At 40.8% G+C, this 27826-nt stretch overlaps 1 protein-coding gene across 4 annotated transcripts in view; it reads left to right on the forward strand.

Moving 5' to 3' along the window:
* The window catches only part of LOC118384936 (bifunctional heparan sulfate N-deacetylase/N-sulfotransferase 1-like), a 144029-nt gene that overhangs the window by 113425 nt on the left and 2778 nt on the right, over window positions 1-27826 (forward strand). For all 4 annotated transcript variants that reach the window (XM_035771648.2, XM_035771651.2, XM_035771649.2 and 1 more), the window contains 7 exons: window positions 456-552; window positions 8464-8587; window positions 20155-20329; window positions 20623-20793; window positions 21028-21137; window positions 24848-24950; window positions 26974-27826. The exon at window positions 26974-27826 is cut by the window's right edge and continues 2778 nt beyond it. In XM_035771648.2, coding sequence (XP_035627541.1) covers window positions 456-552; window positions 8464-8587; window positions 20155-20329; window positions 20623-20793; window positions 21028-21137; window positions 24848-24950; window positions 26974-27093 — 900 coding nt within the window. In that variant the 3' untranslated portion in view covers window positions 27094-27826. The remainder of the gene's footprint in view (window positions 1-455; window positions 553-8463; window positions 8588-20154; window positions 20330-20622; window positions 20794-21027; window positions 21138-24847; window positions 24951-26973) is intronic.

The raw sequence follows: 27826 nt of genomic DNA on the forward strand, positions 1-27826 counted from the left end.
CCTACCTCAGCCCAATTGAGATGAGTTGGACCACAGAGTGAAGGAAAAGCAGCCAACAAGTGCTTAGCATATGTGGGAACTCCTTCAAGACTGTTAGAAAAGCATTCCAGGTGAAGCTGGCTGAGAGAAGGCCAAGAGTGCAAAGCAGTTATCATGGCAAAGGGTGGCTACTTTGAAGAATCTCGCATCTAAATATACATTTTAATTTGTTTAACGCATGATTCCATACGTGTTATTTTATAGTTTTGAGGTCTTCACTATTATTCAACAGTGTAGAAAATAGTAAAAATAAACACTTACTCATTGGGTTTGTCTAGACTTTTGACTGGTACTGTATATTCTGAACTGGTTGGGCAAGTCATACCTATGGCAGCTCATCCTGAGGCATACATTCCCTCCATGTTTACTGAACGGAACTTCCAGGTGAACCAATTCTGCCCACTCTGTCCCTACAGGACCCCTGTGAGGACAAAAGGCACAAAGACATCTGGTCCAAAGAGAAGACATGCGACCGATTCCCTAAGCTGCTCATAATTGGACCACAGAAGACAGGTGAGCAGTAAACAAATACATTGTACAAAAAAAGTTTAATTAACAAGGTTACCTCAGTTCAGTGATGCAACCACACTCATAGCAATGACAAAAAATAGTGCATTCAAACTGTATATTGTTTGGGAAAATATGCAGTACAAACCTTTTTTATGAGGCTAATTTGAAGGAGAAAGAATTGAGAAAAATTATTGATTGGATGTATTTCTTGGTTTCTTTTCATTTTGATAAGAGATGGAAATGTAATGAATTGAAGGTTGTGAAAAAATTGGGTGTCTAGAAATTCTGATGTGAAAATGTAATGAATTGTCACCACGGGAAAAAGTTTGAATACCACTGTGCTAGTGGGCTGTAGATTCTGTATGGTTACGTCCCTATTCCTTTGATAGTGCATGACTCTCCTATATAGGGAAAGTTTTGGACACAGTCTGTGTCCCAGTTAAGGTGTCAGCATGCTTCGGTTTGGCTGGCTTCTAGCCTACTCCCTTATAAGACCTACACTTAAAAAAACGAGAAAAAAGTGGCAATAGTACTGTTTGTCCATCTTGAGAAGCCGTAGCCAGTATAGAATTCTTCAAAATAGTCCGATTTAATCTAAGATAACTCAAGAAATCTGTCATAAACGTTTACGTTTTTGCCGAGGATATCTTACACGCTACCCAAACTGGACTTGTCACGTGTGCCAGCGTTGCAAAATAAATGTACACATACAATGTTATTCAATCATTGCACCCACAGTGCTCGCACACGCCAACGAGTGTCTGTGTTTCCAATCGCTAAAATAGAAGTTGCTTCTATTTGTGACGCTGAACGCGATGCCTCTCCCATCTCCCCATTAGCTTTTAGAAGCATATACCCACGTGCCATCTCCTCATTGGTTATACCCACGTGGGAATTGAAATATGAATTGCGGTCGGTCGGTCGGTTGTGGTAATACACCTAATTATGAAAGTTGGATGCCAATCGCCATATAAAGTCCAAAGAAGAAAAGGCCTAGGAGGAGAGACGACTAGAAACAATTTGATTGACCGTTTTGTGCGTAGATTGTCAGAGTAGAGGACCTTGTCATTCAGCGAAAATAACAACTCAACGTTTATATCCCAGGACAAATTAGCTAGCAACAGCAAGCTAGCTAAATAGGACAAATTAAGCTAGCTAGCTAAATTGCCATGCATGTTTAATGCTTTTCGACCTGTCCCCAAATTAATACAATTGGTTCATGGTTTGTTTTGATATTTCAACCTGCGTGTCGTGATCGCATTTGATGTGGGGGCTTTGGGCATGGTGTTAGTTGCACCGTTTTATATCTAACGAAGATGTTTGGTGCAGTGTTTCTCAAGTGAAAAATCTTGCATGAAAACGAGTCACCTCTTGTTGAATGACAGCAAACACTTAATTGAAGAATCCCTACTGTTGACCAGTCACAGACGAATGGGTGTGGAGTTCGGCTTCCGACTTGGCTTGCTTCGAGAACAAATGTCGTGTGCACGAACAGCTGACCTCACTAAACACTTGCCGTAATGAAAATGAACAAATATGTCACAAACTGTTGTCATTACTATATGCACAAACTGTTGTCATTACTATATGCACAAACTGTTGTCATTACTATATGTCACAAACTGTTGTCATTACTATATGCACAAACTGTTGTCATTACTATATGCACAAACTGTTGTCATTACTATATGCACAAACTGTTGTCATTACTATATGCACAAACTGTTGTCATTACTATATGTCACAAACTGTTGTCATTACTATATGCACAAACTGTTGTCATTACTATATGCACAAACTGTTGTCATTACTATATGCACAAACTGTTGTCATTACTATATGCACAAACTGTTGTCATTACTATATGTCACAAACTGTTGTCATTACTATATGCACAAACTGTTGTCATTACTATATGCACAAACTGTTGTCATTACTATATGCACAAACTGTTGTCATTACTATATGCACAAACTGTTGTCATTACTATATGCACAAACTGTTGTCATTACTATATGCACAAACTGTTGTCATTACTATATGTCACAAACTGTTGTCATTACTATATGCACAAACTGTTGTCATTACTATATGCACAAACTGTTGTCATTACTATATGCACAAACTGTTGTCATTACTATATGCACAAACTGTTGTCATTACTATATGCACAAACTGTTGTCATTACTATATGCACAAACTGTTGTCATTACTATATGTCACAAACTGTTGTCATTACTATATGTCACAAACTGTTGTCATTACTATATGCACAAACTGTTGTCATTACTATATGCACAAACTGTTGTCATTACTATATGCACAAACTGTTGTCATTACTATATGCACAAACTGTTGTCATTACTATATGCACAAACTGTTGTCATTACTATATGCACAAACTGTTGTCATTACTATATGCACAAACTGTTGTCATTACTATATGCACAAACTGTTGTCATTACTATATGCACAAACTGTTGTCATTACTATATGCACAAACTGTTGTCATTACTATATGCACAAACTGTTGTCATTACTATATGCACAAACTGTTGTCATTACTATATGCACAAACTGTTGTCATTACTATATGCACAAACTGTTGTCATTACTATATGCACAAACTGTTGTCATTACTATATGTCACAAACTGTTGTCATTACTATATGTCACAAACTGTTGTCATTACTATATGTCACAAACTGTTGTCATTACTATATGTCACAAACTGTTGTCATTACTATATGCACAAACTGTTGTCATTACTATATGCACAAACTGTTGTCATTACTATATGCACAAACTGTTGTCATTACTATATGCACAAACTGTTGTCATTACTATATGCACAAACTGTTGTCATTACTATATGCACAAACTGTTGTCATTACTATATGTCACAAACTGTTGTCATTACTATATGTCACAAACTGTTGTCATTACTATATGCACAAACTGTTGTCATTACTATATGCACAAACTGTTGTCATTACTATATGCACAAACTGTTGTCATTACTATATGCACAAACTGTTGTCATTACTATATGCACAAACTGTTGTCATTACTATATGCACAAACTGTTGTCATTACTATATGTCACAAACTGTTGTCATTACTATATGCACAAACTGTTGTCATTACTATATGTCACAAACTGTTGTCATTACTATATGCACAAACTGTTGTCATTACTATATGTCACAAACTGTTGTCATTACTATATGTCACAAACTGTTGTCATTACTATATGCACAAACTGTTGTCATTACTATATGCACAAACTGTTGTCATTACTATATGCACAAACTGTTGTCATTACTATATGCACAAACTGTTGTCATTACTATATGTCACAAACTGTTGTCATTACTATATGCACAAACTGTTGTCATTACTATATGTCACAAACTGTTGTCATTACTATATGCACAAACTGTTGTCATTACTATATGTCACAAACTGTTGTCATTACTATATGTCACAAACTGTTGTCATTACTATATGCACAAACTGTTGTCATTACTATATGCACAAACTGTTGTCATTACTATATGCACAAACTGTTGTCATTACTATATGCACAAACTGTTGTCATTACTATATGTCACAAACTGTTGTCATTACTATATGCACAAACTGTTGTCATTACTATATGTCACAAACTGTTGTCATTACTATATGTCACAAACTGTTGTCATTACTATATGCACAAACTGTTGTCATTACTATATGCACAAACTGTTGTCATTACTATATGCACAAACTGTTGTCATTACTATATGCACAAACTGTTGTCATTACTATATGCACAAACTGTTGTCATTACTATATGCACAAACTGTTGTCATTACTATATGCACAAACTGTTGTCATTACTATATGCACAAACTGTTGTCATTACTATATGCACAAACTGTTGTCATTACTATATGCACAAACTGTTGTCATTACTATATGCACAAACTGTTGTCATTACTATATGCACAAACTGTTGTCATTACTATATGCACAAACTGTTGTCATTACTATATGCACAAACTGTTCCAGATGTGACCAATGCGGACGCTTTTAGTCTACTCTACACACCACCAGGGTGTGGCTCACTGTACTACATCCACTGCACCAGGAGGATAAGTTATTCTGTCTGGCATGGGGCAGCCTTGAACCTCTGATTATTGACAGCCTGGAGAGAAAGGATGGATAATTGGCAACTGAGCAGCCATTTACAGAGTGTCACATACTTAATTTCCTTTATAGGTTCACTGTAGGCAGGCAGTCAGTCGCTGGCTTTTATTGTAACCTTGACTGCACCCCAGTAAATGGGAATTCCAGATTTACTGCGTAGCCTAATTAAAGTTCTTGAAGATGTCTTAAGGGAGCGATAACCCTCCTTCTGAGAGCGCTGTAAAATGGCCCCGTTAATCTTTTCAATAAAAATGGATTAGGGGGTTGGAGCTGAGAGTAAATTCACACACTTCACTGTTTTAATTACCTAACTGCACCAACATTCACTATAGTCACGTCAGCCATCTTGTCTGTCAACTAGTGAATGACCGATATGGATTTTTTTTTAGGACCGATACCGATTTTGGATGGATAAGGAGGCCCATGGTCAATATTTTAGGCTGATATTCAACATCATAAAATGTGAAAAAATGTATTACAAATTTCCCAATTTTAAACAATGGATTTGACTTTTGTTTTCACCAATCTAACTTCATAACATAATGGTGGTAATGTTATTTGAATGGTAAATATCTTGATAAACTGGGTCAATTAAGATGGCATAGGCCTACTCACTATACAGGTGAATGCCTATTCAATAGGAGTGTGTGCATATATTGAGCTGAGCTTGTTTTGGCTGATCAGTAGAGTCTATGGTGCTACAGATGACAAATTTAATATCCTTCAATTTGGGAATTACACTACAATGACAAAAGTATGTGGACATCCACTCGTCAAACATCTCATTCCAAAATCATGGGCATTAATATGGAGTTGTCCCCTCTCCCCAACTGCTATAACAGCCTCCGCTCTTCTGGGAAGGCTTTCCACTAGATGTTGGAACATTGCTGCGGGGACTTGCTTCCATTCAGCCACGAGCATTGGTGAGGTCAGGCATTGATGTTGGGCGATTAGGCCTGGCTCGCAGCCAGTGTTCCAATTCATCCCAAAGGTGTTAGATGGGGTTGAGGTCAGGGCTCTGTACAGGCCAGTCAAGCTCTTCCACACCGATATCGACAAACCATTTCTGTATGGACCTCGCATTGGGCACGGGGGCATTGTCATGCTGAAACAGGAAAGGGCCTTCCCCAAACTTTTGCCGCAAAGTTGGAAGCACAGAATCGTCTAGAATGTCACTGTATGCTGTAGCGTTAAGATTTCCCTTCACTAGTTTATACTGGATTAAGTGTACATTTTCGTTAAATGCAATTGTGTTAGTAATGTTCCACCATTCCCTCCATCTTGTGCCAATATCACTTATTTTTTTCAAGAGATTATCAGTTGGATAGGCACTCGGCAAGGTCTTGTATATCTTACCTATTATATGAACATCCTTTTCTGACTCAAATAGGATTCCCTCAAGATTTCTCTGATGTCCAAGATTTCAAATTTAAATTTCTTAATATGAAACTTAAGTTGCATGTCTTTGAAAATATCTACGTTGCTTAATAATTCTGTCATGGAAATAAATGTATTTCCTATTACCAAATAATTTCCATGTGGAAGGCATATTTTATCAATGAATTCTGAGAAGATATCCAAGGATTGTTCCATAATGTTGTGTTTTTTTAGTGATGATATTGATTCTTGTTGAAAACGTTTAATGATCTTCCATATTGTACAATATTCCATATTGTGTTCTTAACTATGAAGTTGTTAATGTTCTTAGCTTCATTCTTAGACACGTGAAAAGATTCTGGGGATGAGCATTTGCATCTAAAATATGTGCCCATTGTTCCTCTTCAGTGCATTTAACGATACATGGATTGTAGAAAACATTATGAACAGGTGCTCTTTCCATGACATAGGCTGACCAGGTGAAACTATGATCACTTTTTAAATCTACTTCAATCAGTGTAGATGAATGGAAGGATACAGGGTAAAGAAGGATTGAGACATGGATTGTGTTTCGGTGCCTTTCAACGGGGTATTGTAGTAAGTGCCAGGCGCGCTGGTTAGAACTGCAACTTTGCTGGGTTTTTCACGCTCAACAGTTTCCTATGTGTATCAAGAATGGTCCACCACCCAAAGGACATCCAGCCAATTTGACACAACTGTGGGAAGCATTGGAGTCAACATGGGCCAGCATCCCTGTGGAACACTTTCAACACCTTGTGGAGTCCATACCCCGACCAATTGAGGCTGTTCTGAGGGCAAAAAGGTGATTCAATATTAGAAAGGTGTTCTTAATATTTTGTACAGTCAGTGTATGTCGCAAGTAAAGGTCCTGGACGGCGAGTTGATACAATTCCAAGTCTGTAAGGTTAAAACCACCTGGCCGAGGAAGATGTAAAACTTTTATTATGTCCATCTTATTTGACCACAAAGTGTTATGACCGAGTATAATTTTTTAAAAGAATGTGTTTGGTGGGGTAATTCGGATTACTGAGAATAAATAACTGTTGGATCCATTCTGAAAAGATTTATTATACCTGGAAGATTTATGGGAAGATTGTTGTATTTAATTAGATCTGCTTTCATATGGTTGACAATGGGATTATGTTATCTTTATTAAACGTATTTGTTGACACCTATTAAGCATCCTAAGTATTTTTTTTTTTTTTTTGTGGTCCACTTAAAGGATTGCTGTAGATCATGAGTTATTATTTTGTTTTTCTATGTTCATTTTATATCCTGAGATTTTACGACATTCTGAAAATATTTTTAGCAAGACCAGCATTGCATTTCCAATATTGGTCAGGGATATCAGGAGATCATTTGCAAATACATTTAGATATTTGTTTACCAATATTTAGGCATTTTAAAACACTTCCTCCTTTGCCTATTATGACAATTATCTAATCTGACTATCGGCTGTCAATTTACGGATATGACTGTGGCTGGTCAGATCAACACACCAGTAAATAGCTAACCTTACACCACAAGTCAGATGGCTTGAAGCTGAAAATGGTGCATGTTCAAAATGATGACCAGCTAACGTTAGCTAGCTACATTGGCTATTAGCTCCTATCTGATATCTAACACAATGTTTAGCTAGCTAGCATAGTAGCTAATATAGCTAGCTTGCTAACACTACAGATGAAAGGTTTCATTCTCATTATATTTGCTAACGGGTCACAAAGCTATCTGCTTAGCTAGCTAGTTTATTGCATGCACGTCTACACAAGTCTTATTATTAGTGAATTACACTGAACTAGTATTTGCAACAGGAGATGAACTTTGGTCACTGTCAATTAATCTGTTTCTCAATACCGCACCTTTCTGTTGGAGAATGAGCTTTCTGCTTGCTGGGCAGTGCTCGTGGCTCAGGCGATGAGTGTCGGCTGGCATAGCAGCAGTTTTGTTATGTGGACAGAGTATCCGCAAAATCGTTAGAGAAGGGCCGATAGGCGATGGATTAGAAAAGCCAAAATCGTCTCGATATATCAGCACGGCTGATAAACGGTTGTTTCCTGTCAACATTAGACCCCACCACTCCTCTTTAACCGTCACTTCATCTCTAACGTAGTTGAGTGTTCTGGTCTTTATTGCTATTTAAGCTTTGGCACATTTGAGATGGGTAGTAAAATAGCTGTTCTAATTACCCGGAAATATGCATGTTTAGCATTTACATCAAGTGCTATATTTAAATTAAATCTATTACATTTACACAACCTAATAGTAGTTATCTACGTTTGATATTAGTATGAGCAATACTAATGAAAACTTGTGTTCTCTGCTAAGGCACCACAGCCCTGTATCTGTTCTTGGGGATGCATCCTGATCTGACCAGTAACTACCCCAGCAAGGAGACCTTTGAGGAGATCCAATTCTTCAGTGGCCACAGCTACCACAGAGGCATCGACTGGTATGTTATTCCCCTTGTCTTACCCTAACATATTCATTGCCACCAGTCAGTTGGGCATGAATTCCTCTTCTCCAACACATTTACAACAGTCCTGTTTTTATTTTGGGGGCAGATTGAATGGAGACACATTGCTCCTGTAAACCACTGTGCTTTTCATAGTATATTAAACCAACCGAGTTGCCCAGTTTTGAAACACATTCCAGTTACTATTTTTGGCTTTAGAGGAACGTTTCATCCTTCAAAGGGAGAGGCTTTGGTTCGTCCCCCTCTGAGCTCAATCGTTGATTAACAGAAAGCAGACAATTGGATTTATGAATCAAACATTAGTGTGTGGTGGGCTCAGTTGTGGAAAATCTTTAATGTGTGCAAAGTCTGTCTCTCTTACTGGTTTATGCTGGTGCAGTCATGTTTTATCCATTAAATTGCATAGTTATTGATGAAAAATGAAACTAGTCTTGTGGTGTTTAGGTAGGACTAGGGCTGTTACGGTGACCGTATTATCACCACACCTGCGGTCACGAGTCATGACGGCAGTCAAATTCCACGAAGACCGTTTAGTCACGCTAACTAGTCTTCTCCAAGCTCTGATGCTACTGCTGGTCATTAGTAGCCTACCAAACGTGCTAACTGCATGGTACTCCGCACTCTATTGTCCCTCTAATCACTCTGGCATCAATGCAAATGTAATTGAAAATCTAATCAAACACTTCACGAGAGCCCATAAGCTCATGTTGTGCCACATTTCTATAGGCTTTGGAATTGTCTGAGAAATCATTGATGGCCTCTCTTAAAAATAGGAGGATACCATCAGCTTTCTGGCCAGAAATTATTCAGACCCCTTGACTTTTTCCACATTTTTGTTATGTTACAGGCTTATTCTAAAAAAATATATTTTTTATTTTTTGTCCCTCATCAATCTACACACCATAATAACAAAGCGATAACAGGTTTTTAGACATGTTTAGCTAATTTATTACAAACAAAAAACAGATACCGTATTTACGTAAGTATTCAGACGCTATGAGATTCGAAATTGAGCTCAGGTGCATCCTGTTTCGATTGATCATCCTTGAGCTGTTTCTACAACTTCATTGGAGTCCACCTGCGGTAAATTCAATTGATTGGACATGATTTGGAAAGGTACCCACCTGTCTATATAAGGTCCCACAGTTGACAGGTTGAAGGAATAGTCTGTAGAACTCCGAGATAGGATTGTCGAGGCACAGATCTTGGGAAGGTTACTAAAACATTTCTTAATCTTTGAATGTTCCCAAGAACACCGTGGCCTCCATAATTTTTAAATGGAAGAAGTTTGTTGCCTCCGGAGTGGCGCAGCAGTCTAAGGCACTGCATCGCAGAGCTTCAGAGGTCACTAAAGCCCCGGGTTCGATCCCAGGCTGTGTCACAGCCGACCGTGACCAGGAGACCCATTAGGCGGCACTCAAAAAGGGATTTCCTTTTTCCATCGCATTGTAGCGACTCGTGGCTGGCCGGGCGCTTGTAAGCTGACACAGTCGCCAGCTGGACAGTGTTTCCTCCGACACATTGCTGCGGCTGGCTTCCGGGTTAAACGAGCAGTGTCAGAGGACGCGTGGCTCTCCACCTGCAGAAATGGGACAAGACTGGAATTACCAATTGGATATCACACAATTGTGGAGAAAAAAATATATAAATGTAAGCCGTTTGGAACCAGCTCTTCCTAGAGCTGGCCGCCCGGCCAAACTGAGAAATCAGGGGAGAAGGGCTTTGTTCAGGGAGGTTACCAAGAACCCGATGGCTACTCTGACAGAGCTCAATATTTCCTCTGTGGAGATGAGAGAACCTTCCAGAAGGACAACCATCTCTGCAGCATTAGGCCTTTATGGTAGTGGCCAGACAGAAGCCACCACTCAGTAAAAGCCATATGACAGCCCGCTTGGAGTTTGTCAAAAGGCACCTAAAGGACTCTGACCATGAGAAACAAGATTGTCCGGTGAAGCAAGATGGTGGCAGCATCATGATGGTGGCAGCATCATGATGTTTTTCAGCTTCAGGGACTGGAAGACTAGTCAGGATCGAGGGAACGATGAACGGCACAAAGTACAGAAATCCTTGATGACACCTGCTCCGGAGTGCTCAGAACCTCAGACTGGGGAGAAGGTTTACCTTCCAACAGGACAATGACCCTAAGCACACAGCCAAGACCACACAGGAGTGGCTTCGGGACAAGTCTCAATGTCCTTGAGTGGCCCAGCCAGGCCCAGACTTGAAACTGATTTCAACATCTGGAGAGAACTGGAAATAGCTGTGCAGCGACGCTCCCCATCCAACCTGACGGGGGATCTGCAGAGAAGAATGGGAGAAACTCCCCAAATGCAGGTGTGCCAAGCTTGTAGCGTCATACCCAAGAAGACTCGAGGATGTAATCGCTGTCAAAGGTGCTTCAACAAAGTACTGAGTGAAGGGACTGAATACTTATGCAAATGTGGTATTTCAGTTTTTTATTTTTAATACAATTTTAAAAAATGTATAACCTGTTTTTGCTTTGTCATTATGGGGTATTGTGTGTAGATACAATTCTATCAATTTTAGAAGGCTGCAACGTAACAAAATGTTGAAAAATTAAAGGGGTCTGAATACTTTCTGAATGTACTCTATTTCTCAACTTTCCTATATTTACAACAGGAGTACAGCCTACCTGGCTGGCATGAAAATGAACCACGGGGAAAAGCATCCTCCATGCACTATTTGAGTGGATAGATGACATGTATTTCTTCCGCTGTCCCTGTTTCGAGAGCATGATAACAGTCCATTCTAAATCTAAACCAATTTCATACAGAACCGCCACACTCTGGCTACCAGTCAAAAGTTTGGACACACCTATTAATTCAAGGGGTTTTATATTTACTATTTTCTACATTGTAGAATAATAGTGAAGACATCGAAACTATTAAATAACACATAAGGAATCATGTAGTATTTCTTCAAAGTAGCCACCTGTTGCCTTGATGACGGTTTTACACAGTCTGGGCATTCTCTCAACCAGCTTCACCTGGAATGCTTTTATGACAGTCTTGAAGGAGTTCCCACAATGCTGAGCACTTTTTTATTTTTTTTACCTTTATTTTACTAGGCAAGTCAGTTAAGAACTAATTCTTATTTTCAATGACAGCCTAGGAACAGTGGGTTAACTGCCTGTCCAGGGGCAGAACGACAGATTTTGTACCTTGTCAGCTCGGGGGTTTGAACTTGCAACCTTCCAGTTACTAGTCCAACGCTCTAACCACTAGGCTACCCTGCCGCCCCACTTGTTAGCTGCTTTTCCTTCTCGGCGATCCAACTCATTCCAAACCACCTCAATCTTGAGGTCGGGTGATTGTGGAGGCCAGGTCATCTGATGCAGCACTCCATCACTCTCCTTCTTGGTCAAACAGCCCTTACACAGCCTGGATGTGTGTTGGGTCATTGTCCTGTTGAAAAATAAATGATAGTCTCACTAAGCTCAAACCAGATGGGATGGCGTATTGCTGCAGAATACTGCGGTAGCCATGCTGATTAAGTGCGCCTTGAATTCTAAATGAATCACTGACAGTGTCACCTGCAAAGCACCCCCACACAATCACACATCCTCCATGCTTCACGGTGGGACCAACACATGCCGAGATCATCCATTCACCTACTCTGCGTTTCAAATCAAGCGTTGTCTTTCACAAAGACGAGGCGGTTCAAACCCAAAATTTTGACTCATCAGACCGAAGGACAGATTTCCACCGGTCAATGTCCAATTTAGAGGTCGACCGATTAATCGGAATGGCCGATTAATTAGGGCCGATTTCAAGTTTTCATAACAGTCGGAAATCGGTATTTTTAGACACCGATTTGGCCTCATTTTTTATTTTATTTATTACCTTTATTTAATATTTTTTTTACCGACTACGCAAGTCGGTTAAGAACACATTCTTATTTTCAATGACGGCCTAGGAACGGTGGGTTAACTGCCTCGTTCAGGGGCAGAAAGACAGATTTTCACCTTGTCAGCTCGAGGGATCCAATCTTGCAACCGTACAGTTAACTAGTCCAACGCTATAACCACCTGCCTCTCGTTGGACGAGATGAGGCTGGTGTAACCGATGTGAAATGGCTAGCTAGTTAGCATGGTGCGCGCTAATAGCGTTTCAAACGTCACTCGCTCTGAGACTTGGATTGGTTGTTCCCCTTGCTCTGCAAGGTCTGCGGCTTGTGTGGAGCAATGGGTAACGCTGCTTCGAGGGTGGCTGTTGTCGTTGTGTTCCTGGTTCGAGCCCAGGGAGGAGCGAGGAGAGGGACGGAAGCTATACTGTTACACTGGCAATACTAAAGTGCCTATAAGAACATCCAATAGTCAAAGGTTAATGAAATACAAATGGTATAGAGAGAAATAGTCCTATAATAACTACAACCTAAAACTTTTAACCTGGGAATATTGAAGACTCGTGTTAAAAGGAGCCACCAGCTTTCATATGTTCTCATGTTCTGAGCAAGGAACTGAAACGTTAGCTTTCTTACATGGCACATATTACACTTTTACTTCTCCAACACTTTGTTTTTGCATTATCTAAACCAAATAGAACATGTTTCATTATTTATTTTAGGCTAAATAGATGGTATTGATGTATTATATTAAGATAAAATAAGTGTTCATTCAGTATTGTTGTAATTGTCATTATTACAAATAAATAAATCGTCTGATTTATCGGAATCTGCTTTTTTGGTCCTCCAATAATCGGTATCGATATCGGCGTTCAAAAATCATAATCGGTCGACCTCTAGTACATTGCTTGTGTTTCTTGGCCCAAAGCAAGTTTCTTCTTATTGGTGTCCTTGAGTAGTGGTTTCTTTGCAGCATTTCGACCATGAAGGCCTGATTCACGCAGTCTCTGAACATTTGATGTTGAGGTGTGTCTATTACTTAAACTCTGTGAAGAATTTATTTGGGCTGCAATTTCTGAGGCTGATCACTCTAATGAATGTATCCTCTGCGTCTTTCTTACCTGTGGTGGTCCTCATGAGAGCATGTTTCATCAAAGTGCTTGATGGTTTTTGTGAATGCATTTGAATAAACTGGAACTATCGACTGACCTTTACATCTTAAAGTACTGTCATTTTTCTTTGCTTATTTGAGCTGTTCTTGCCGTTATATGGACTTTATTTTACCAAATAGGGATTTCTTCTACCTTGTCGCAACACAACTGATTGGCTCAAACTCATTAAGAAGGAAAGAAATACCATAAAATGTACTTTTAACGAAGCACACTTGTTAATTGAGAATCATTCCAGTTGACTACCTCATGAAGCTGGTTGAGAGAATGCCAAGAGTATGCAAAGCTGTCATCAAGGCAAAAGGTGGCTACTTTGAAGAATCTCACATCTAAAATACATTTAATTTAACACATTTTGATTACTACATGATTCCGTATGTTTCATAGTTTTGATGTCTTCACTATTATTCTACAGTGTAGAAAATAGTTTTAAAAAATAAAGAAAAACCCTTGAATGAGTAGGCTTGTCCAAACTTTTGACCGGTACTGTATATTATTTAGTATATTTAAAGACAATATTATATCAAGAATAGTGTGATGGGGGACTATTATCCTATCACTTGTGAATGATATATGGGGCGGCAGGGTAACCGAAAGGTTGCAAGTTCGAATCCCCGAGCTGACATGGTACAAATCTGTCGTTCTGCCCCTGAACAGGCAGTTAACCCACTGTTCCTAGGCCGTCATTGAAAATAAGAATTTGTTCTTAACTGACTTGCCTAGTAAAATAAAGGTAAAATAAATAAATAAATAAATATATTATAACTTGTGAATGATGCCAAGCATAAGGCAAGAAACGGCACATGCTTTCTCCCCCCCCCCAAATGTTTTCGAATCAGTCTCACACCTCATGTTGTCTTGCCCATAGGCCTATATGTTTTGATAAGGTTTGTATCACAACTGAAGTGGCCAAATAACGTCTTAAAATGAAGCACATTAATCCGCTTTACAAGGGGTTTAGAGCCACCTTTGTAATAAAAGCATTACATGCATAATCGTATTTGTGGTCACTTTTGAGAATATTTTCCTGCTAATGGAACATTTGTGCTTATAGCCTACAGCTGTGTGCACGTTGCTGGGCTTATAATGTGAAGAAATAGCCTAATAGCTTAAAATGTTGATCAACTAAGTGTTCTCATCTGTTGCATCATGCTCATTGCTTAAAATAGGTTATTTTTTTGCTAGTGGCTGTGTTTATTTGGGATCTATCGCATCCCGCAACTGGAAGATTTATTTGTCGTACAGAATAGAATAGGTAAACTTTTTTTGTACTACGAGGGATAGTAGATTGACATAGGCTAGTGTTTTTGCTGTTTGTTAGGCCTACTCATCTTATTGGCTGACGAAAATAAATGTGGAGAGTTCTTCCAATATCCTCAATATGCGCCTCGGAATTGGATAAGGACCCGCGCAGTTGCAGCCCCGATGTTTCGCTCTTCACTTGTAGCCTGTGAGAAAGACCCGATCACGTGACTGAGAGCCATGTGAGTGAGAGGTGCTTCGACACGCAGCCGGGAGTTCTACTTATTATATTCAGCCCAAGGGCACAACGGCCACTGGCCACAACAGGCATGGATTTTTTTCAGGGGGCATTATGACCACATGCAGCCGGGTAATTCAAGGCATTATCACGTGCTTGTCAAATTGTGAACGGGAGGCTGATTAAGTGTGTACAGCCTGCGCAAAAATGAACAAAGCAAAGCTCATGCCTTTCATACAACTCTTTTCAAATCATCATCCGTCGCATCATGCAGCCTTAGAATGTATTAAAAATCAAAACATATAGCCTAACATTTATTTCACAACCAAAGTTACGTAACTCTAAATGAAACATATATGAGAACCTGTTTCTTTGATAACCGCTCAACACAGAATAGCCGCATGTGCGCACTCCCTCAAATAGTTTAAAGAAAATAGCCTTTCTACTTCATTATGCTATGTTCAATCGTATTCTTCATACTATGAAATGCCACAGAATTCTAAGCAAATATGTTCTTCTGAAATAGACTACATTTTCTTCATATCATGTTTCTTTAAACCTGTGTAAAATAAATATATTTAATGTGATGGTGTGGGCTATATTACATGAATTTATTAGACTTTTTAAAGTGTAAATGTTCCAAAAGTCTGCATCAGTGGCTTGTAGGCTGTGCGTGTATCAAGCAGATGCTAAATGTTTGTTAATTAACGGTCAATTACCGTGAGACTGGCAGTTTATTTTCTTGAAAATCACCCGCTGACAAAATGTCATGAGCGCCACAGCCCTAGGTAGGACATTGGTATTTGTTATGTATTCAAAGACTTTTAGATAGCTCTAATGCCCAAAAACTTTTTTATCATGGACAGCTCCATTGGGCACTTTCACCATTTTTGAAGCAGTCAACTGTGTGGGACTTCCTAGGTGGCAGTTAATCACCAACCTTTGTTTTATACCTGTTCAGACAACACACTGCAGGTAACAGTTCATCACCAACCTTTGTTTTATACCTGTTCAGACAACACACTGCAGGTAACAGTTAATTACCAACCTTTGTTTTATACCTGTTCAGACAACACACTGCAGGTGGCAGTTAATCACCAACCTTTGTTTTATACCTGTTCAGACAACACACTGCAGGTGACAGTTAATCACCAACCTTTGTTTTATACCTGTTCAGACAACACACTGCAGGTAACAGTTAATCACCAACCTTTGTTTTATACCTGTTCAGACAACACACTGCAGGTGGCAGTTAATCACCAACCTTTGTTTTATACCTGTTCAGACAACACACTGCAGGTAACAGTTAATCACCAACCTTTGTTTTATACCTGTTCAGACAACACACTGCAGGTAACAGTTAATCACCAACCTTTGTTTTATACCTGTTCAGACAACACACTGCAGGTAACAGTTAATTACCAACCTTTGTTTTATACCTGTTCAGACAACACACTGCAGGTGGCAGTTAATCACCAACCTTTGTTTTATACCTGTTCAGACAACACACTGCAGGTGACAGTTAATCACCAACCTTTGTTTTATACCTGTTCAGACAACACACTGCGGGTGGCAGTTAATCACCAACCTTTGTTTTATACCTGTTCAGACAACACACTGCAGGTAACAGTTAATTACCAACCTTTGTTTTATACCTGTTCAGACAACACACTGCAGGTGGCAGTTAATCACCAACCTTTGTTTTATACCTGTTCAGACAACACACTGCGGGTAACAGTTAATCACCAACCTTTGTTTTATACCTGTTCAGACAACACACTGCGGGTGGCAGTTAATCACCAACCTTTGTTTTATACCTGTTCAGACAACACACTGCAGGTGGCAGTTAATCACCAACCTTTGTTTTATACCTGTTCAGACAACACACTGCAGGTGACAGTTAATCACCAACCTTTGTTTTATACCTGTTCAGACAACACACTGCAGGTGGCAGTTAATCACCAACCTTTGTTTTATACCTGTTCAGACAACACACTGCAGGTGACAGTTAATCACCAACCTTTGTTTTATACCTGTTCAGACAACACACTGCAGGTGGCAGTTAATCACCAACCTTTGTTTTATACCTGTTCAGACAACACACTGCAGGTAACAGTTAATCACCAACCTTTGTTTTATACCTGTTCAGACAACACACTGCAGGTGGCAGTTAATCACCAACCTTTGTTTTATACCTGTTCAGACAACACACTGCAGGTGACAGTTAATCACCAACCTTTGTTTTATACCTGTTCAGACAACACACTGCAGGTGACAGTTAATCACCAACCTTTGTTTTATACCTGTTCAGACAACACACTGCAGGTGGCAGTTAATCACCAACCTTTGTTTTATACCTGTTCAGACAACACACTGCAGGTAACAGTTAATCACCAACCTTTGTTTTATACCTGTTCAGACAACACACTGCAGGTGGCAGTTAATCACCAACCTTTGTTTTATACCTGTTCAGACAACACACTGCAGGTGGCAGTTAATCACCAACCTTTGTTTTATACCTGTTCAGACAACACACTGCAGGTGACAGTTAATCACCAACCTTTGTTTTATACCTGTTCAGACAACACACTGCAGGTGGCAGTTAATCACCAACCTTTGTTTTATACCTGTTCAGACAACACACTGCAGGTGGCAGTTAATCACCAACCTTTGTTTTATACCTGTTCAGACAACACACTGCAGGTGACAGTTAATCACCAACCTTTGTTTTATACCTGTTCAGACAACACACTGCGGGTGGCAGTTAATCACCAACCTTTGTTTTATACCTGTTCAGACAACACACTGCGGGTAACAGTTAATCACCAACCTTTGTTTTATACCTGTTCAGACAACACACTGCGGGTGGCAGTTAATCACCAACCTTTGTTTTATACCTGTTCAGACAACACACTGCAGGTGGCAGTTAATCACCAACCTTTGTTTTATACCTGTTCAGACAACACACTGCAGGTGACAGTTAATCACCAACCTTTGTTTTATACCTGTTCAGACAACACACTGCAGGTGGCAGTTAATCACCAACCTTTGTTTTATACCTGTTCAGACAACACACTGCAGGTGACAGTTAATCACCAACCTTTGTTTTATACCTGTTCAGACAACACACTGCAGGTGGCAGTTAATCACCAACCTTTGTTTTATACCTGTTCAGACAACACACTGCAGGTAACAGTTAATCACCAACCTTTGTTTTATACCTGTTCAGACAACACACTGCAGGTGGCAGTTAATCACCAACCTTTGTTTTATACCTGTTCAGACAACACACTGCAGGTGACAGTTAATCACCAACCTTTGTTTTATACCTGTTCAGACAACACACTGCAGGTGACAGTTAATCACCAACCTTTGTTTTATACCTGTTCAGACAACACACTGCAGGTGGCAGTTAATCACCAACCTTTGTTTTATACCTGTTCAGACAACACACTGCAGGTAACAGTTAATCACCAACCTTTGTTTTATACCTGTTCAGACAACACACTGCAGGTGGCAGTTAATCACCAACCTTTGTTTTATACCTGTTCAGACAACACACTGCAGGTGGCAGTTAATCACCAACCTTTGTTTTATACCTGTTCAGACAACACACTGCAGGTGACAGTTAATCACCAACCTTTGTTTTATACCTGTTCAGACAACACACTGCAGGTGGCAGTTAATCACCAACCTTTGTTTTATACCTGTTCAGACAACACACTGCAGGTGGCAGTTAATCACCAACCTTTGTTTTATACCTGTTCAGACAACACACTGCAGGTGACAGTTAATCACCAACCTTTGTTTTATACCTGTTCAGACAACACACTGCAGGTGGCAGTTAATCACCAACCTTTGTTTTATACCTGTTCAGACAACACACTGCAGGTGGCAGTTAATCACCAACCTTTGTTTTATACCTGTTCAGACAACACACTGCAGGTGACAGTTAATCACCAACCTTTGTTTTATACCTGTTCAGACAACACACTGCAGGTGACAGTTAATCACCAACCTTTGTTTTATACCTGTTCAGACAACACACTGCAGGTGACAGTTAATCACCAACCTTTGTTTTATACCTGTTCAGACAACACACTGCAGGTGGCAGTTAATCACCAACCTTTGTTTTATACCTGTTCAGACAACACACTGCAGGTGACAGTTAATCACCAACCTTTGTTTTATACCTGTTCAGACAACACACTGCAGGTGGCAGTTAATCACCAACCTTTGTTTTATACCTGTTCAGACAACACACTGCAGGTGGCAGTTAATCACCAACCTTTGTTTTATACCTGTTCAGACAACACACTGCAGGTGGCAGTTAATCACCAACCTTTGTTTTATACCTGTTCAGACAACACACTGCAGGTGGCAGTTAATCACCAACCTTTGTTTTATACCTGTTCAGACAACACACTGCGGGTGGCAGTTAATCACCAACCTTTGTTTTATACCTGTTCAGACAACACACTGCAGGTGGCAGTTAATCACCAACCTTTGTTTTATACCTGTTCAGACAACACACTGCAGGTGGCAGTTAATCACCAACCTTTGTTTTATACCTGTTCAGACAACACACTGCAGGTGGCAGTTAATCACCAACCTTTGTTTTATACATGTTCAGACAACACACTGCAGGTGGCAGTTAATGCACCCTTTCATAGACATAGTAGATGCGCTTGGCCCCTACTACCATACCTGCGAAACCCTCTCCTAACCCAAACGACACTACGCCAATTGTGCACCAGCTCATGGGTTTCCCTGTCGCAGCCAGCTGCAACACAGCCCAGGATCGAACCCTGATCTGTAGTGAAGCTTCTAGCACTGTGATGCGCCGCTCAGGAGGCCCCTAAAAATCCTTATTTAACCTGTCTTCTCCCCTTCATCTACACTGATTTGAAGTGGATTTTACAAGTGACATAAATAAGGGATCGTAGCATTCACCTGGTCAGTCAGTGTTTTGTAAATAGCAGGTGTTCCTAATGTTTAAACCCGGTCTGTCTGTGTGTTATGCTTGACAGGTACATGGAGTACTTTCCACTACCCTCCAACACCAGCTCAGACTTTTACTATGAGAAGAGCGCCAACTACTTTGACTCGGAGGTGGCTGCACGGCGGGCGGCTGCCCTTCTGCCCAAGGCCAAAATAATCACCATCCTCATCAACCCTGCAGACAGGGCATACTCATGGTACCAGGTGAGCCTCCCTCCCTCCGAGTTAAACCTCTTCCCACTGTTCCATTTCCAACACCAGACTATATTATAGGGATAGCAATTGGGTGAAATGCTGTGGGTGTCTTGAGGGTAGCATCACTCCTTTTCCAGGTCAGCTGTACTGCTGATTTCACTTGAACTTGGAAATGAAGTAGCTAATATCCTGGTGGAGAAATAAGTGATGTACCGGTATGTAGGAGTGAGAAATCAGTTGGAATGCCGTCTGCAAGGGCACTGGATTAAACTGGCTGTCATATCTGTCTGCTCTGCCCTCAGCACCAACGTGCCCATGACGACTCCGTCGCCCTGAAGTATACTTTCCATGATGTCATCACTGCTGGCCATGACGCCCCCATCAAGCTGCGGGTGCTCCAGAACCGCTGTCTGGTGCCGGGGTTCTACGCCACCCACCTGGACCGCTGGCTTAGCCACTACCACATCAGCCAGGTAGGTTTGGTCATCTGGGTCCCATGTGTGCATGTTCATGCTTATGTGTTTGCAGATTTGTTCATAAGCATATGGTTTAAATGTAAACAAACATTGATGTATTCAGTCTGTGTCTATATGTACATGGTTGGTACAGTGGGTGGGTGTGTGTATATGTTGCTGCTGGTATTTGAATTTGAGACCGCTCAGCTAGTCTATCTGACCTACTGTGGTATTGTAACTGTGGTTCCTCAGATCCTGGTTCTGGATGGTCAGGTGCTGAGGACAGAGCCTGCTGCAGTGATGGAGAAGATCCAGAAGTTCCTTGAGCTGACAAACACTTTGAACTACCACAATATTCTAGCGTAAGTGTCTTATTTGGCCTGCTAGACACTATAGACTAGAGCCAACATCACTTTTGTAGAAAACACATGGCAAATGAAGGCTTTTGTTTCCCTAACTGTTTGACATGTAACATTAAAGCGTATAAATAGTACAATGCAGCCTTTTTATCTCTATTAAATCAATTCGGTGTAACAATTAAGTTTCTTACAATTAAAATGGTCAAAAAGAAATGGCTTCTTAGCAAAGGATAATTTCTCAAGCAGTAATTCTTCTAGGACTGTCTGGGAGTGGTCTGAGTGGGGAGGGGAAAACAAAAAATGTGCTTTTATTGGCGGAGTTTTGGAACTCTTTCTTATAGGTCGTTATCAATAAAATGTCACAATATGGTGCAGAAGGTTCGATCTGGCTGCTGGGGGACAAGGAGACACCCCCCCAGCTCCGCTAAAACCAATGACAACTTTTGTGCATGTGACAAATCAAATTTGATTTGAACTACGCTCTGTTTTAAAGGAATTGTTAAATAAATGTTATCGCTAACTGTTTTGTTTTAATATCATCACCTCTCAAAGAGCATTGTCAGAACTACACATTTCTGATTATTCCACATTTAGCTCTGGCATCAGTAGGGATGCACGATATATCTGTGAACATATCGGAATCGGACGATATTAGCTAAGAATGCCAACATCGGTATTGGCCCCGATGTCTAGTTTTAATGCCGATGTGCAAAACCGATATCAAAGCTGACGTACAAACCTATATAACACAGGTACATGACGTAATGACGCCATGTAAAATGTTGTGCTTACACAGCATTCCTAATCTAGCCCACAATGTCTGCTGTGTGGATCGAGCAGTCAACAAGTGGAGCAGTCATTTAAAAGAGTAAGAACATTTCAGCGAAACAACTCAAAGGCAAAATCCATTAACGCCAAAATAATGGAATGAATTGCCCTTGACAATCAACCGTTCTCTGTAACTTCTGAGCTTTAGCTTGATACCTAGCTTGCACCAATACAAGCAGCCTGAAAACAATGACCAGTAGAAACTGCAGTCATTTTCATTATTCTCAGCAATGATTTAGGAATCGTTGTGCGTATTAGCTAGTTAGCCACTTGTTGTTCGTCTATTGAAATTGAACTTGAGTTCATGAAAATAAATAGCTCGCCAGCTACTTAACCCTGTTGCCCAAAGCTAACATTATAGGCAGCCAGCTAGCTTCATCTGTGTTGTGAAGCTAGCCACAATAAGGATTAGGCACAATAGTGGAATTTTCAGTTTGCCTTCAAAATACAAGTACATCTTTGAAAGTGATCCTCAGAGTTATCAGACTCAGACATCCAAGCACTATTGTTTTTCCTCTTGAATAGTGTTCAATACACACAGGTTGACAATAAATGTGTCTCAATTCACAGTTTCAGAGTCCCGCAATAAGAGCCACAACCCTCCAGAAATTATTTCCTAAAGGACTTGATGATGAAATCTATCATTAATGTTGAAATGTATGTTATGTTGTGAATTTGAACGTAAATTATGCCCCTATTTAAGATTACTCAGTTTTTCGTACGATGTACCCAATGATTAATGAATACTTGCTCGGCAGGTTTATGTCCTCAATGTGGTTTTACAGACGTGTTTAATACGTCTTATTTACACACTTCATTTGAATATTTATGAAATACATATTGTTATATTTGGTAGCACTTATTTGTTTTTCCTTCGCCTCCAACCCCATTCGATGCGTGGAACAGATGTGGGTGGGGCTTGGTCTACATAAGGGTGCTATTTTTTTTTTTTTTTTTTTTTTTAACTACAAAAGCTCTGACGAAGGCCGAGGCCGATACATAAGCTTATTACAGATCAGTGATACTATCAAGAGCAGTGTGCGGTTTCCTTTCTCCTTCACCTTGACCATCACGTATCTGAAATGACATGTTCAATCATGATGAAGAAAAGCATTTACTTGCTCTATAAATCTGATGATAGATCTAAATGTGAGCAATTGTTTGGCATTGAATAATCTCTCATTTGTAGTTCTGACTATGCTCTTCAAGAGGTGGTGATATTACAACCAAACAGTTAATATTTATTTAATTATCCCGGCACAGTTATTCATGGTTTTAGCAGAGCTGGGCATCTCCTTGCCCACCAACATGCAAATCAAACACTATGCACCTTATTGTGAGGTTTTATTGATAATGATAATGAACAAAAATGTAAAGTGTTGGTTTCATGAGCTGAAATAAAATAACCCAGAAATGTTCCATATGCACAAAAAGCTTATTTGAAAATGTCCCAGTTCATCCATGGCCTGCATACTCACCAGACCTGTCACCTACTGAGCATGTTTGGGATGCTCTGGATTGATATGTACGACAGTGTGTTCCAGTTGCCTCCAATATCCCAGCAACTTTGCACAGCCATTGAAGAGGAGTGGGACAACATTCCAGGAAGGAGATGTCGCCCTGCATGAGGCAAATGGTGGTCACACCAGATACTGACTGGTCTTCTGATCCACGCCCCTACTTTTTTAATTATTATTTTAAAAGATATTGGTGACCAGCAGATATGTATTCCCAGTCATGTGAAATCTATAGATAAGGTCCAAATGAATGTATTTCAATTGGCTGATTTCCTTATATGAACTGTAACTCAGTCAAATCTTTGAAATTGTTGCATGTTGCGTTTATTTTTGTCAGTGTAATTTACCACATGGTGATGTCAGGCAGTTGTTTTCAACCGGCTCTTACACTAAGGGCTTTTTTTTGACTGCACTGGGCCTTAAAAGCAGGGATGGGTGACTTTGATGGGTGTGGGGGCCACAAAGAATCTGAACTCATCATGACAGTCCGCAGTTGCTTGCGGGTCTGCGTACCTACATCCGCCACATTGTGATCAAAACCATTTTTGCCATGTGGTGTAGAGAAAATGTGGCAGTTTTAAAGCAAGTTTTCTGTCATTCTAAACATTTTGACATATGGTGGAGAGAAATGTTTGGTCCCCCAGCTGATGATTCTAGCGTTTTAGTTTAGAAAGCTGGCTGCTAAACTAACTTAGCAATTACAGGTTTTTCTGCTGATAGGGGCTAATTGACTATCTGTGAATTACATAAGAGAAACTACTGATGCACAACCACATTTCTAAATTGCACCTTGTGTGTGTATTCTACTATTCTAACTCTCAACATGAAGTTGAGACTCCAACTGAATTGCTAAAACATTTTAAATAAAACATTTAAATTGTTTGAAATTCATCCGAGGGTTCTTCAAAAGGGGGGCGTTTCCCATCGTTGCTTTAAGGCATTGAGCTGTTCAACACCGCTGAGATGGTGAAGGAACCTTATCTTTTCAATCGGAGCGGAGGTGCTTGGTTTGTGAACAGCTTTGATGTGATTTTCAGAATGCTCTCTTTTGGAGGGATTACCTTCGCTTCGACATTACCATGCCAACCTATTCCCTTCTGCTTCCCCCTGTTCACAAGCCCCCCCCCATATCTGTTTCTGCCTCTGATGCTTGACCACATAATCACCCAGCCAGACTGCAGTAAACAGCAACATCTGTCAGCCACATCCCCCTGTGGACAATGGATATGGTTTTGTCACCGTGTCTCTTCTCTAAACACGAAGATTCGCAAACCATCTGTTCCGGATGTTCCCTTTTTAATTAGGTTGATGAGCATTAATTTAAACATTTTGACTTGCCTACCTCCATTGTTTGTTCCTCTGTTCCAGGTTTGATCCCAAAAAAGGGTTCTGGTGCCAGTTGTTAGACGGAGGAAAGACCAAATGTCTGGGCAAGAGTAAAGGACGGAGATACCCCGACATGGACACAGATGTAAGTTACCATGAACCATGTACACAAACCTCAAAATTTTTTAGAGGGACGGCCAGGTCTTGGTAGATTTGCAGTGGTCTGACACTCCTTCCATTTCAATATTATCGCTTGCACTGAAAGTAAAGGGGCTGAATAATTTTGCACCCCCAATTTTTCAGTTTTTGATTTGTTAAAAAAGTTTGAAATATCCAATAAATGTCGTTCCACTTCATGATTGTGTCCCACTTGCTGTTGATTCTTCACAAAAAAATACAGTTTTATATCTTTATGTTTGAAGCCTGAAATGTGGCAAAAGGTCGCAAAGTTCAAGGGGGCCGAATACTTTCGCAAGGCACTGTATATATAGTTGAATTGTCTCTCCTAGAATAGATGTTATAGAAGTATTTCCTACTTTAGTCAGTGGTGCTTTCTGGTCTCATTGCCTGTCTGTCTCTGACAGCCTCCACTCAGCTCTTCTCAGGATGGGCATGGAAATCCACCGGATCTGGTAGTGTCTAAGGAGCAACCATAGAGAGGAGAGGGGTGTTGAGGGGGACAGGGTGGGCACTGAACTCAGGTCCTTGAAGTTACCTTGACTGTGTTGGCACAGACACCTCGGGGTTAATTAGCTGGGATGACAGGGCTCATGAGACCCGCAGAGCTGCAGTGCCCTCTGCCTGAGTTACTCAGTAGTCTGGACTAAAGCTCTCTCTGCACACTAAGTTAACTAAAGGTCATGTAACATTAAATGTGATGTTGTTCCTTGGGCATAAAAGTTAAATACTCATCATAACATTGAATATGGTTACCGAAACTAGCTGCAAGCAGCCATATACATGTACCTTTGAGTCATTTAGCAGGCACTCATCCAGAGCGACTTACACAAGCAATTAGGGTTAAGTGTCTTGCTCAAGGGCACATCGACAGATGTTTCACCTAGTCGACTTGGGGATTTGAGCCAGCAAACTTTGTTACTGGCCCAACACTCTTAACAGCTAGGCGATCTGCCGCCCCATATCTAGGGGTTCAAGCTTTGGCCGCCCAGTGCCACCATCAGGAGAAATTGGACAAGCTACGTCTGTACTTATCACGTTTGCCAAATATCAGAACTCAAAATCACAGATCACACAGTATGCTTTTGATGGATTATGTACCATTTTTATGTTGACTACTTTAAATGTCTCCTATTCCGGAACCGCTTAACCGATTGGCACCATATTTGTTATGTAAGCATCTATAGACCCACGTCTTTTAACACTCTTAATTCAAACAACATAAGCCAATGAGCTTGCATTAATGTTTTTTCCTGTCCAATATCACCCCGGTGAGGCCAAACTGAACCATACTCTACAGGTTAGCGAGAGTCGCAGTCCTGAGCATGTGTCAAATTCCATGACTGAGTCCAACAGATCAAGAGATATGAATATGTGCCCGTTATAGCACCACCATGTGGTGAATCTGATTAATTCAATAACTGTGATTGATATGCATTATTTATGTGCCAGGTCACGCCCACTTGAATGTTTATCAGTCCGTAGTGGCCATGTCGTTTATGATGCTAGTCTGGAAAAAGATGCATTGTGAGACCGTGGCCGTGTATCAAGTTTTGTGCAGATACATGGCAAATGTGTTCCTTGTGAGGACAGACCTATGTACTGAATTTCAGGACTAGCTCAAACGGGGAGAGGGGTGTGAGCTTTCAAAGTCAGCATTTTCAGTCACCTGTTATAGCGCCACCATGTGGCCAATTAGCATTGAATGAGAGGTGTGGCCAATTGGCCCTTAACCATGATGCAAGGTTGCAACCTCCAAGGCCCGACCATCTCACGGGAATAAGAATTTTATTTCACCAAATCGTCAGAAGAAAATAACCAATGGCTACAAATACCGTAGGGTTTGACCCAGCTTCGCAGATGAACCCCTAACTAAATGGGCAACTGCTGTATCTAGCGTGGGAGCTATAAACATTGTATGTTTATTTAACATTTTCTTGTAACTATGTGCCCTATATCTGACACACTCTTTCTCTTTCATCCTGTGGCAGTCTCGCTCCTTCCTTAGGGAGCACTACAGGGACAACAACATAGAGTTGTCCAAGCTGCTCTATAAGATGGGCCAGCCTCTGCCCAGCTGGCTCAGGGAGGAGCTGCTCCACACCAGGTAGCCTCAGCACGGCCGTGGACACGAGGACAGAGACACCACCCCAACCTGACCCTCCTGTCCCCCACAGAGGGGGATGCACGTGATCGCCCCTCGGCTCCAGCTATTCACCGCCATGCGGACTGACCAGGAGCTGAGGAAGGCATGAGAGACAGAGGCGCCCCCCCATGCCAAGTCAGCCCAGCTGTTCCCAGTGGCCCCCAGGGACCCTAGCATGGGGTGTGGCCCCTCAGGGGGGAGAAGAGGCAAAGGTGAAGGAGAGACATGAACTGAGTTTAGGATTGTCCTACTTCCTTCTCAGAGAGAATGACGCTGGGGCAAAGAGAGAAGAGGAAGGGATCTGGGGCAAAGAGAGAAGAGGGAGGGATCTGGGGCAAAGAGAGAAGAGGGAGGGATCTGGGGCAAAGAGAGAAGAGGGAGGGATCTGGGGCAAAGAGAGAAGAGGGAGGGATCTGGGGCAAAGAGAGTAGAGGGAGGGATCTGGGGCAAAGAGAGTAGAGGGAGGGATCCCTCAACAGGGACTGATGTTATTGTTCCATCACTGAAGTTTGCACTCTCTCAGACAGACAGAGACAGACAAGGAAGACGACATCATTTCTCTGTGCCTGTCATGAACAATACATTAGCCAATAATGGATATTCAAGTGCCAGAGTGGAATGTTCATTTGAAAGTATTTCTGAATTTATATTTTCATAATTAACACTCATATACTGCTGGATGTCTGCATTTGTTTCTG

Source organism: Oncorhynchus keta, chromosome 6 (genome assembly GCF_023373465.1).
Source record: "Oncorhynchus keta strain PuntledgeMale-10-30-2019 chromosome 6, Oket_V2, whole genome shotgun sequence".
Classification (NCBI taxonomy): domain Eukaryota; kingdom Metazoa; phylum Chordata; class Actinopteri; order Salmoniformes; family Salmonidae; genus Oncorhynchus; species Oncorhynchus keta.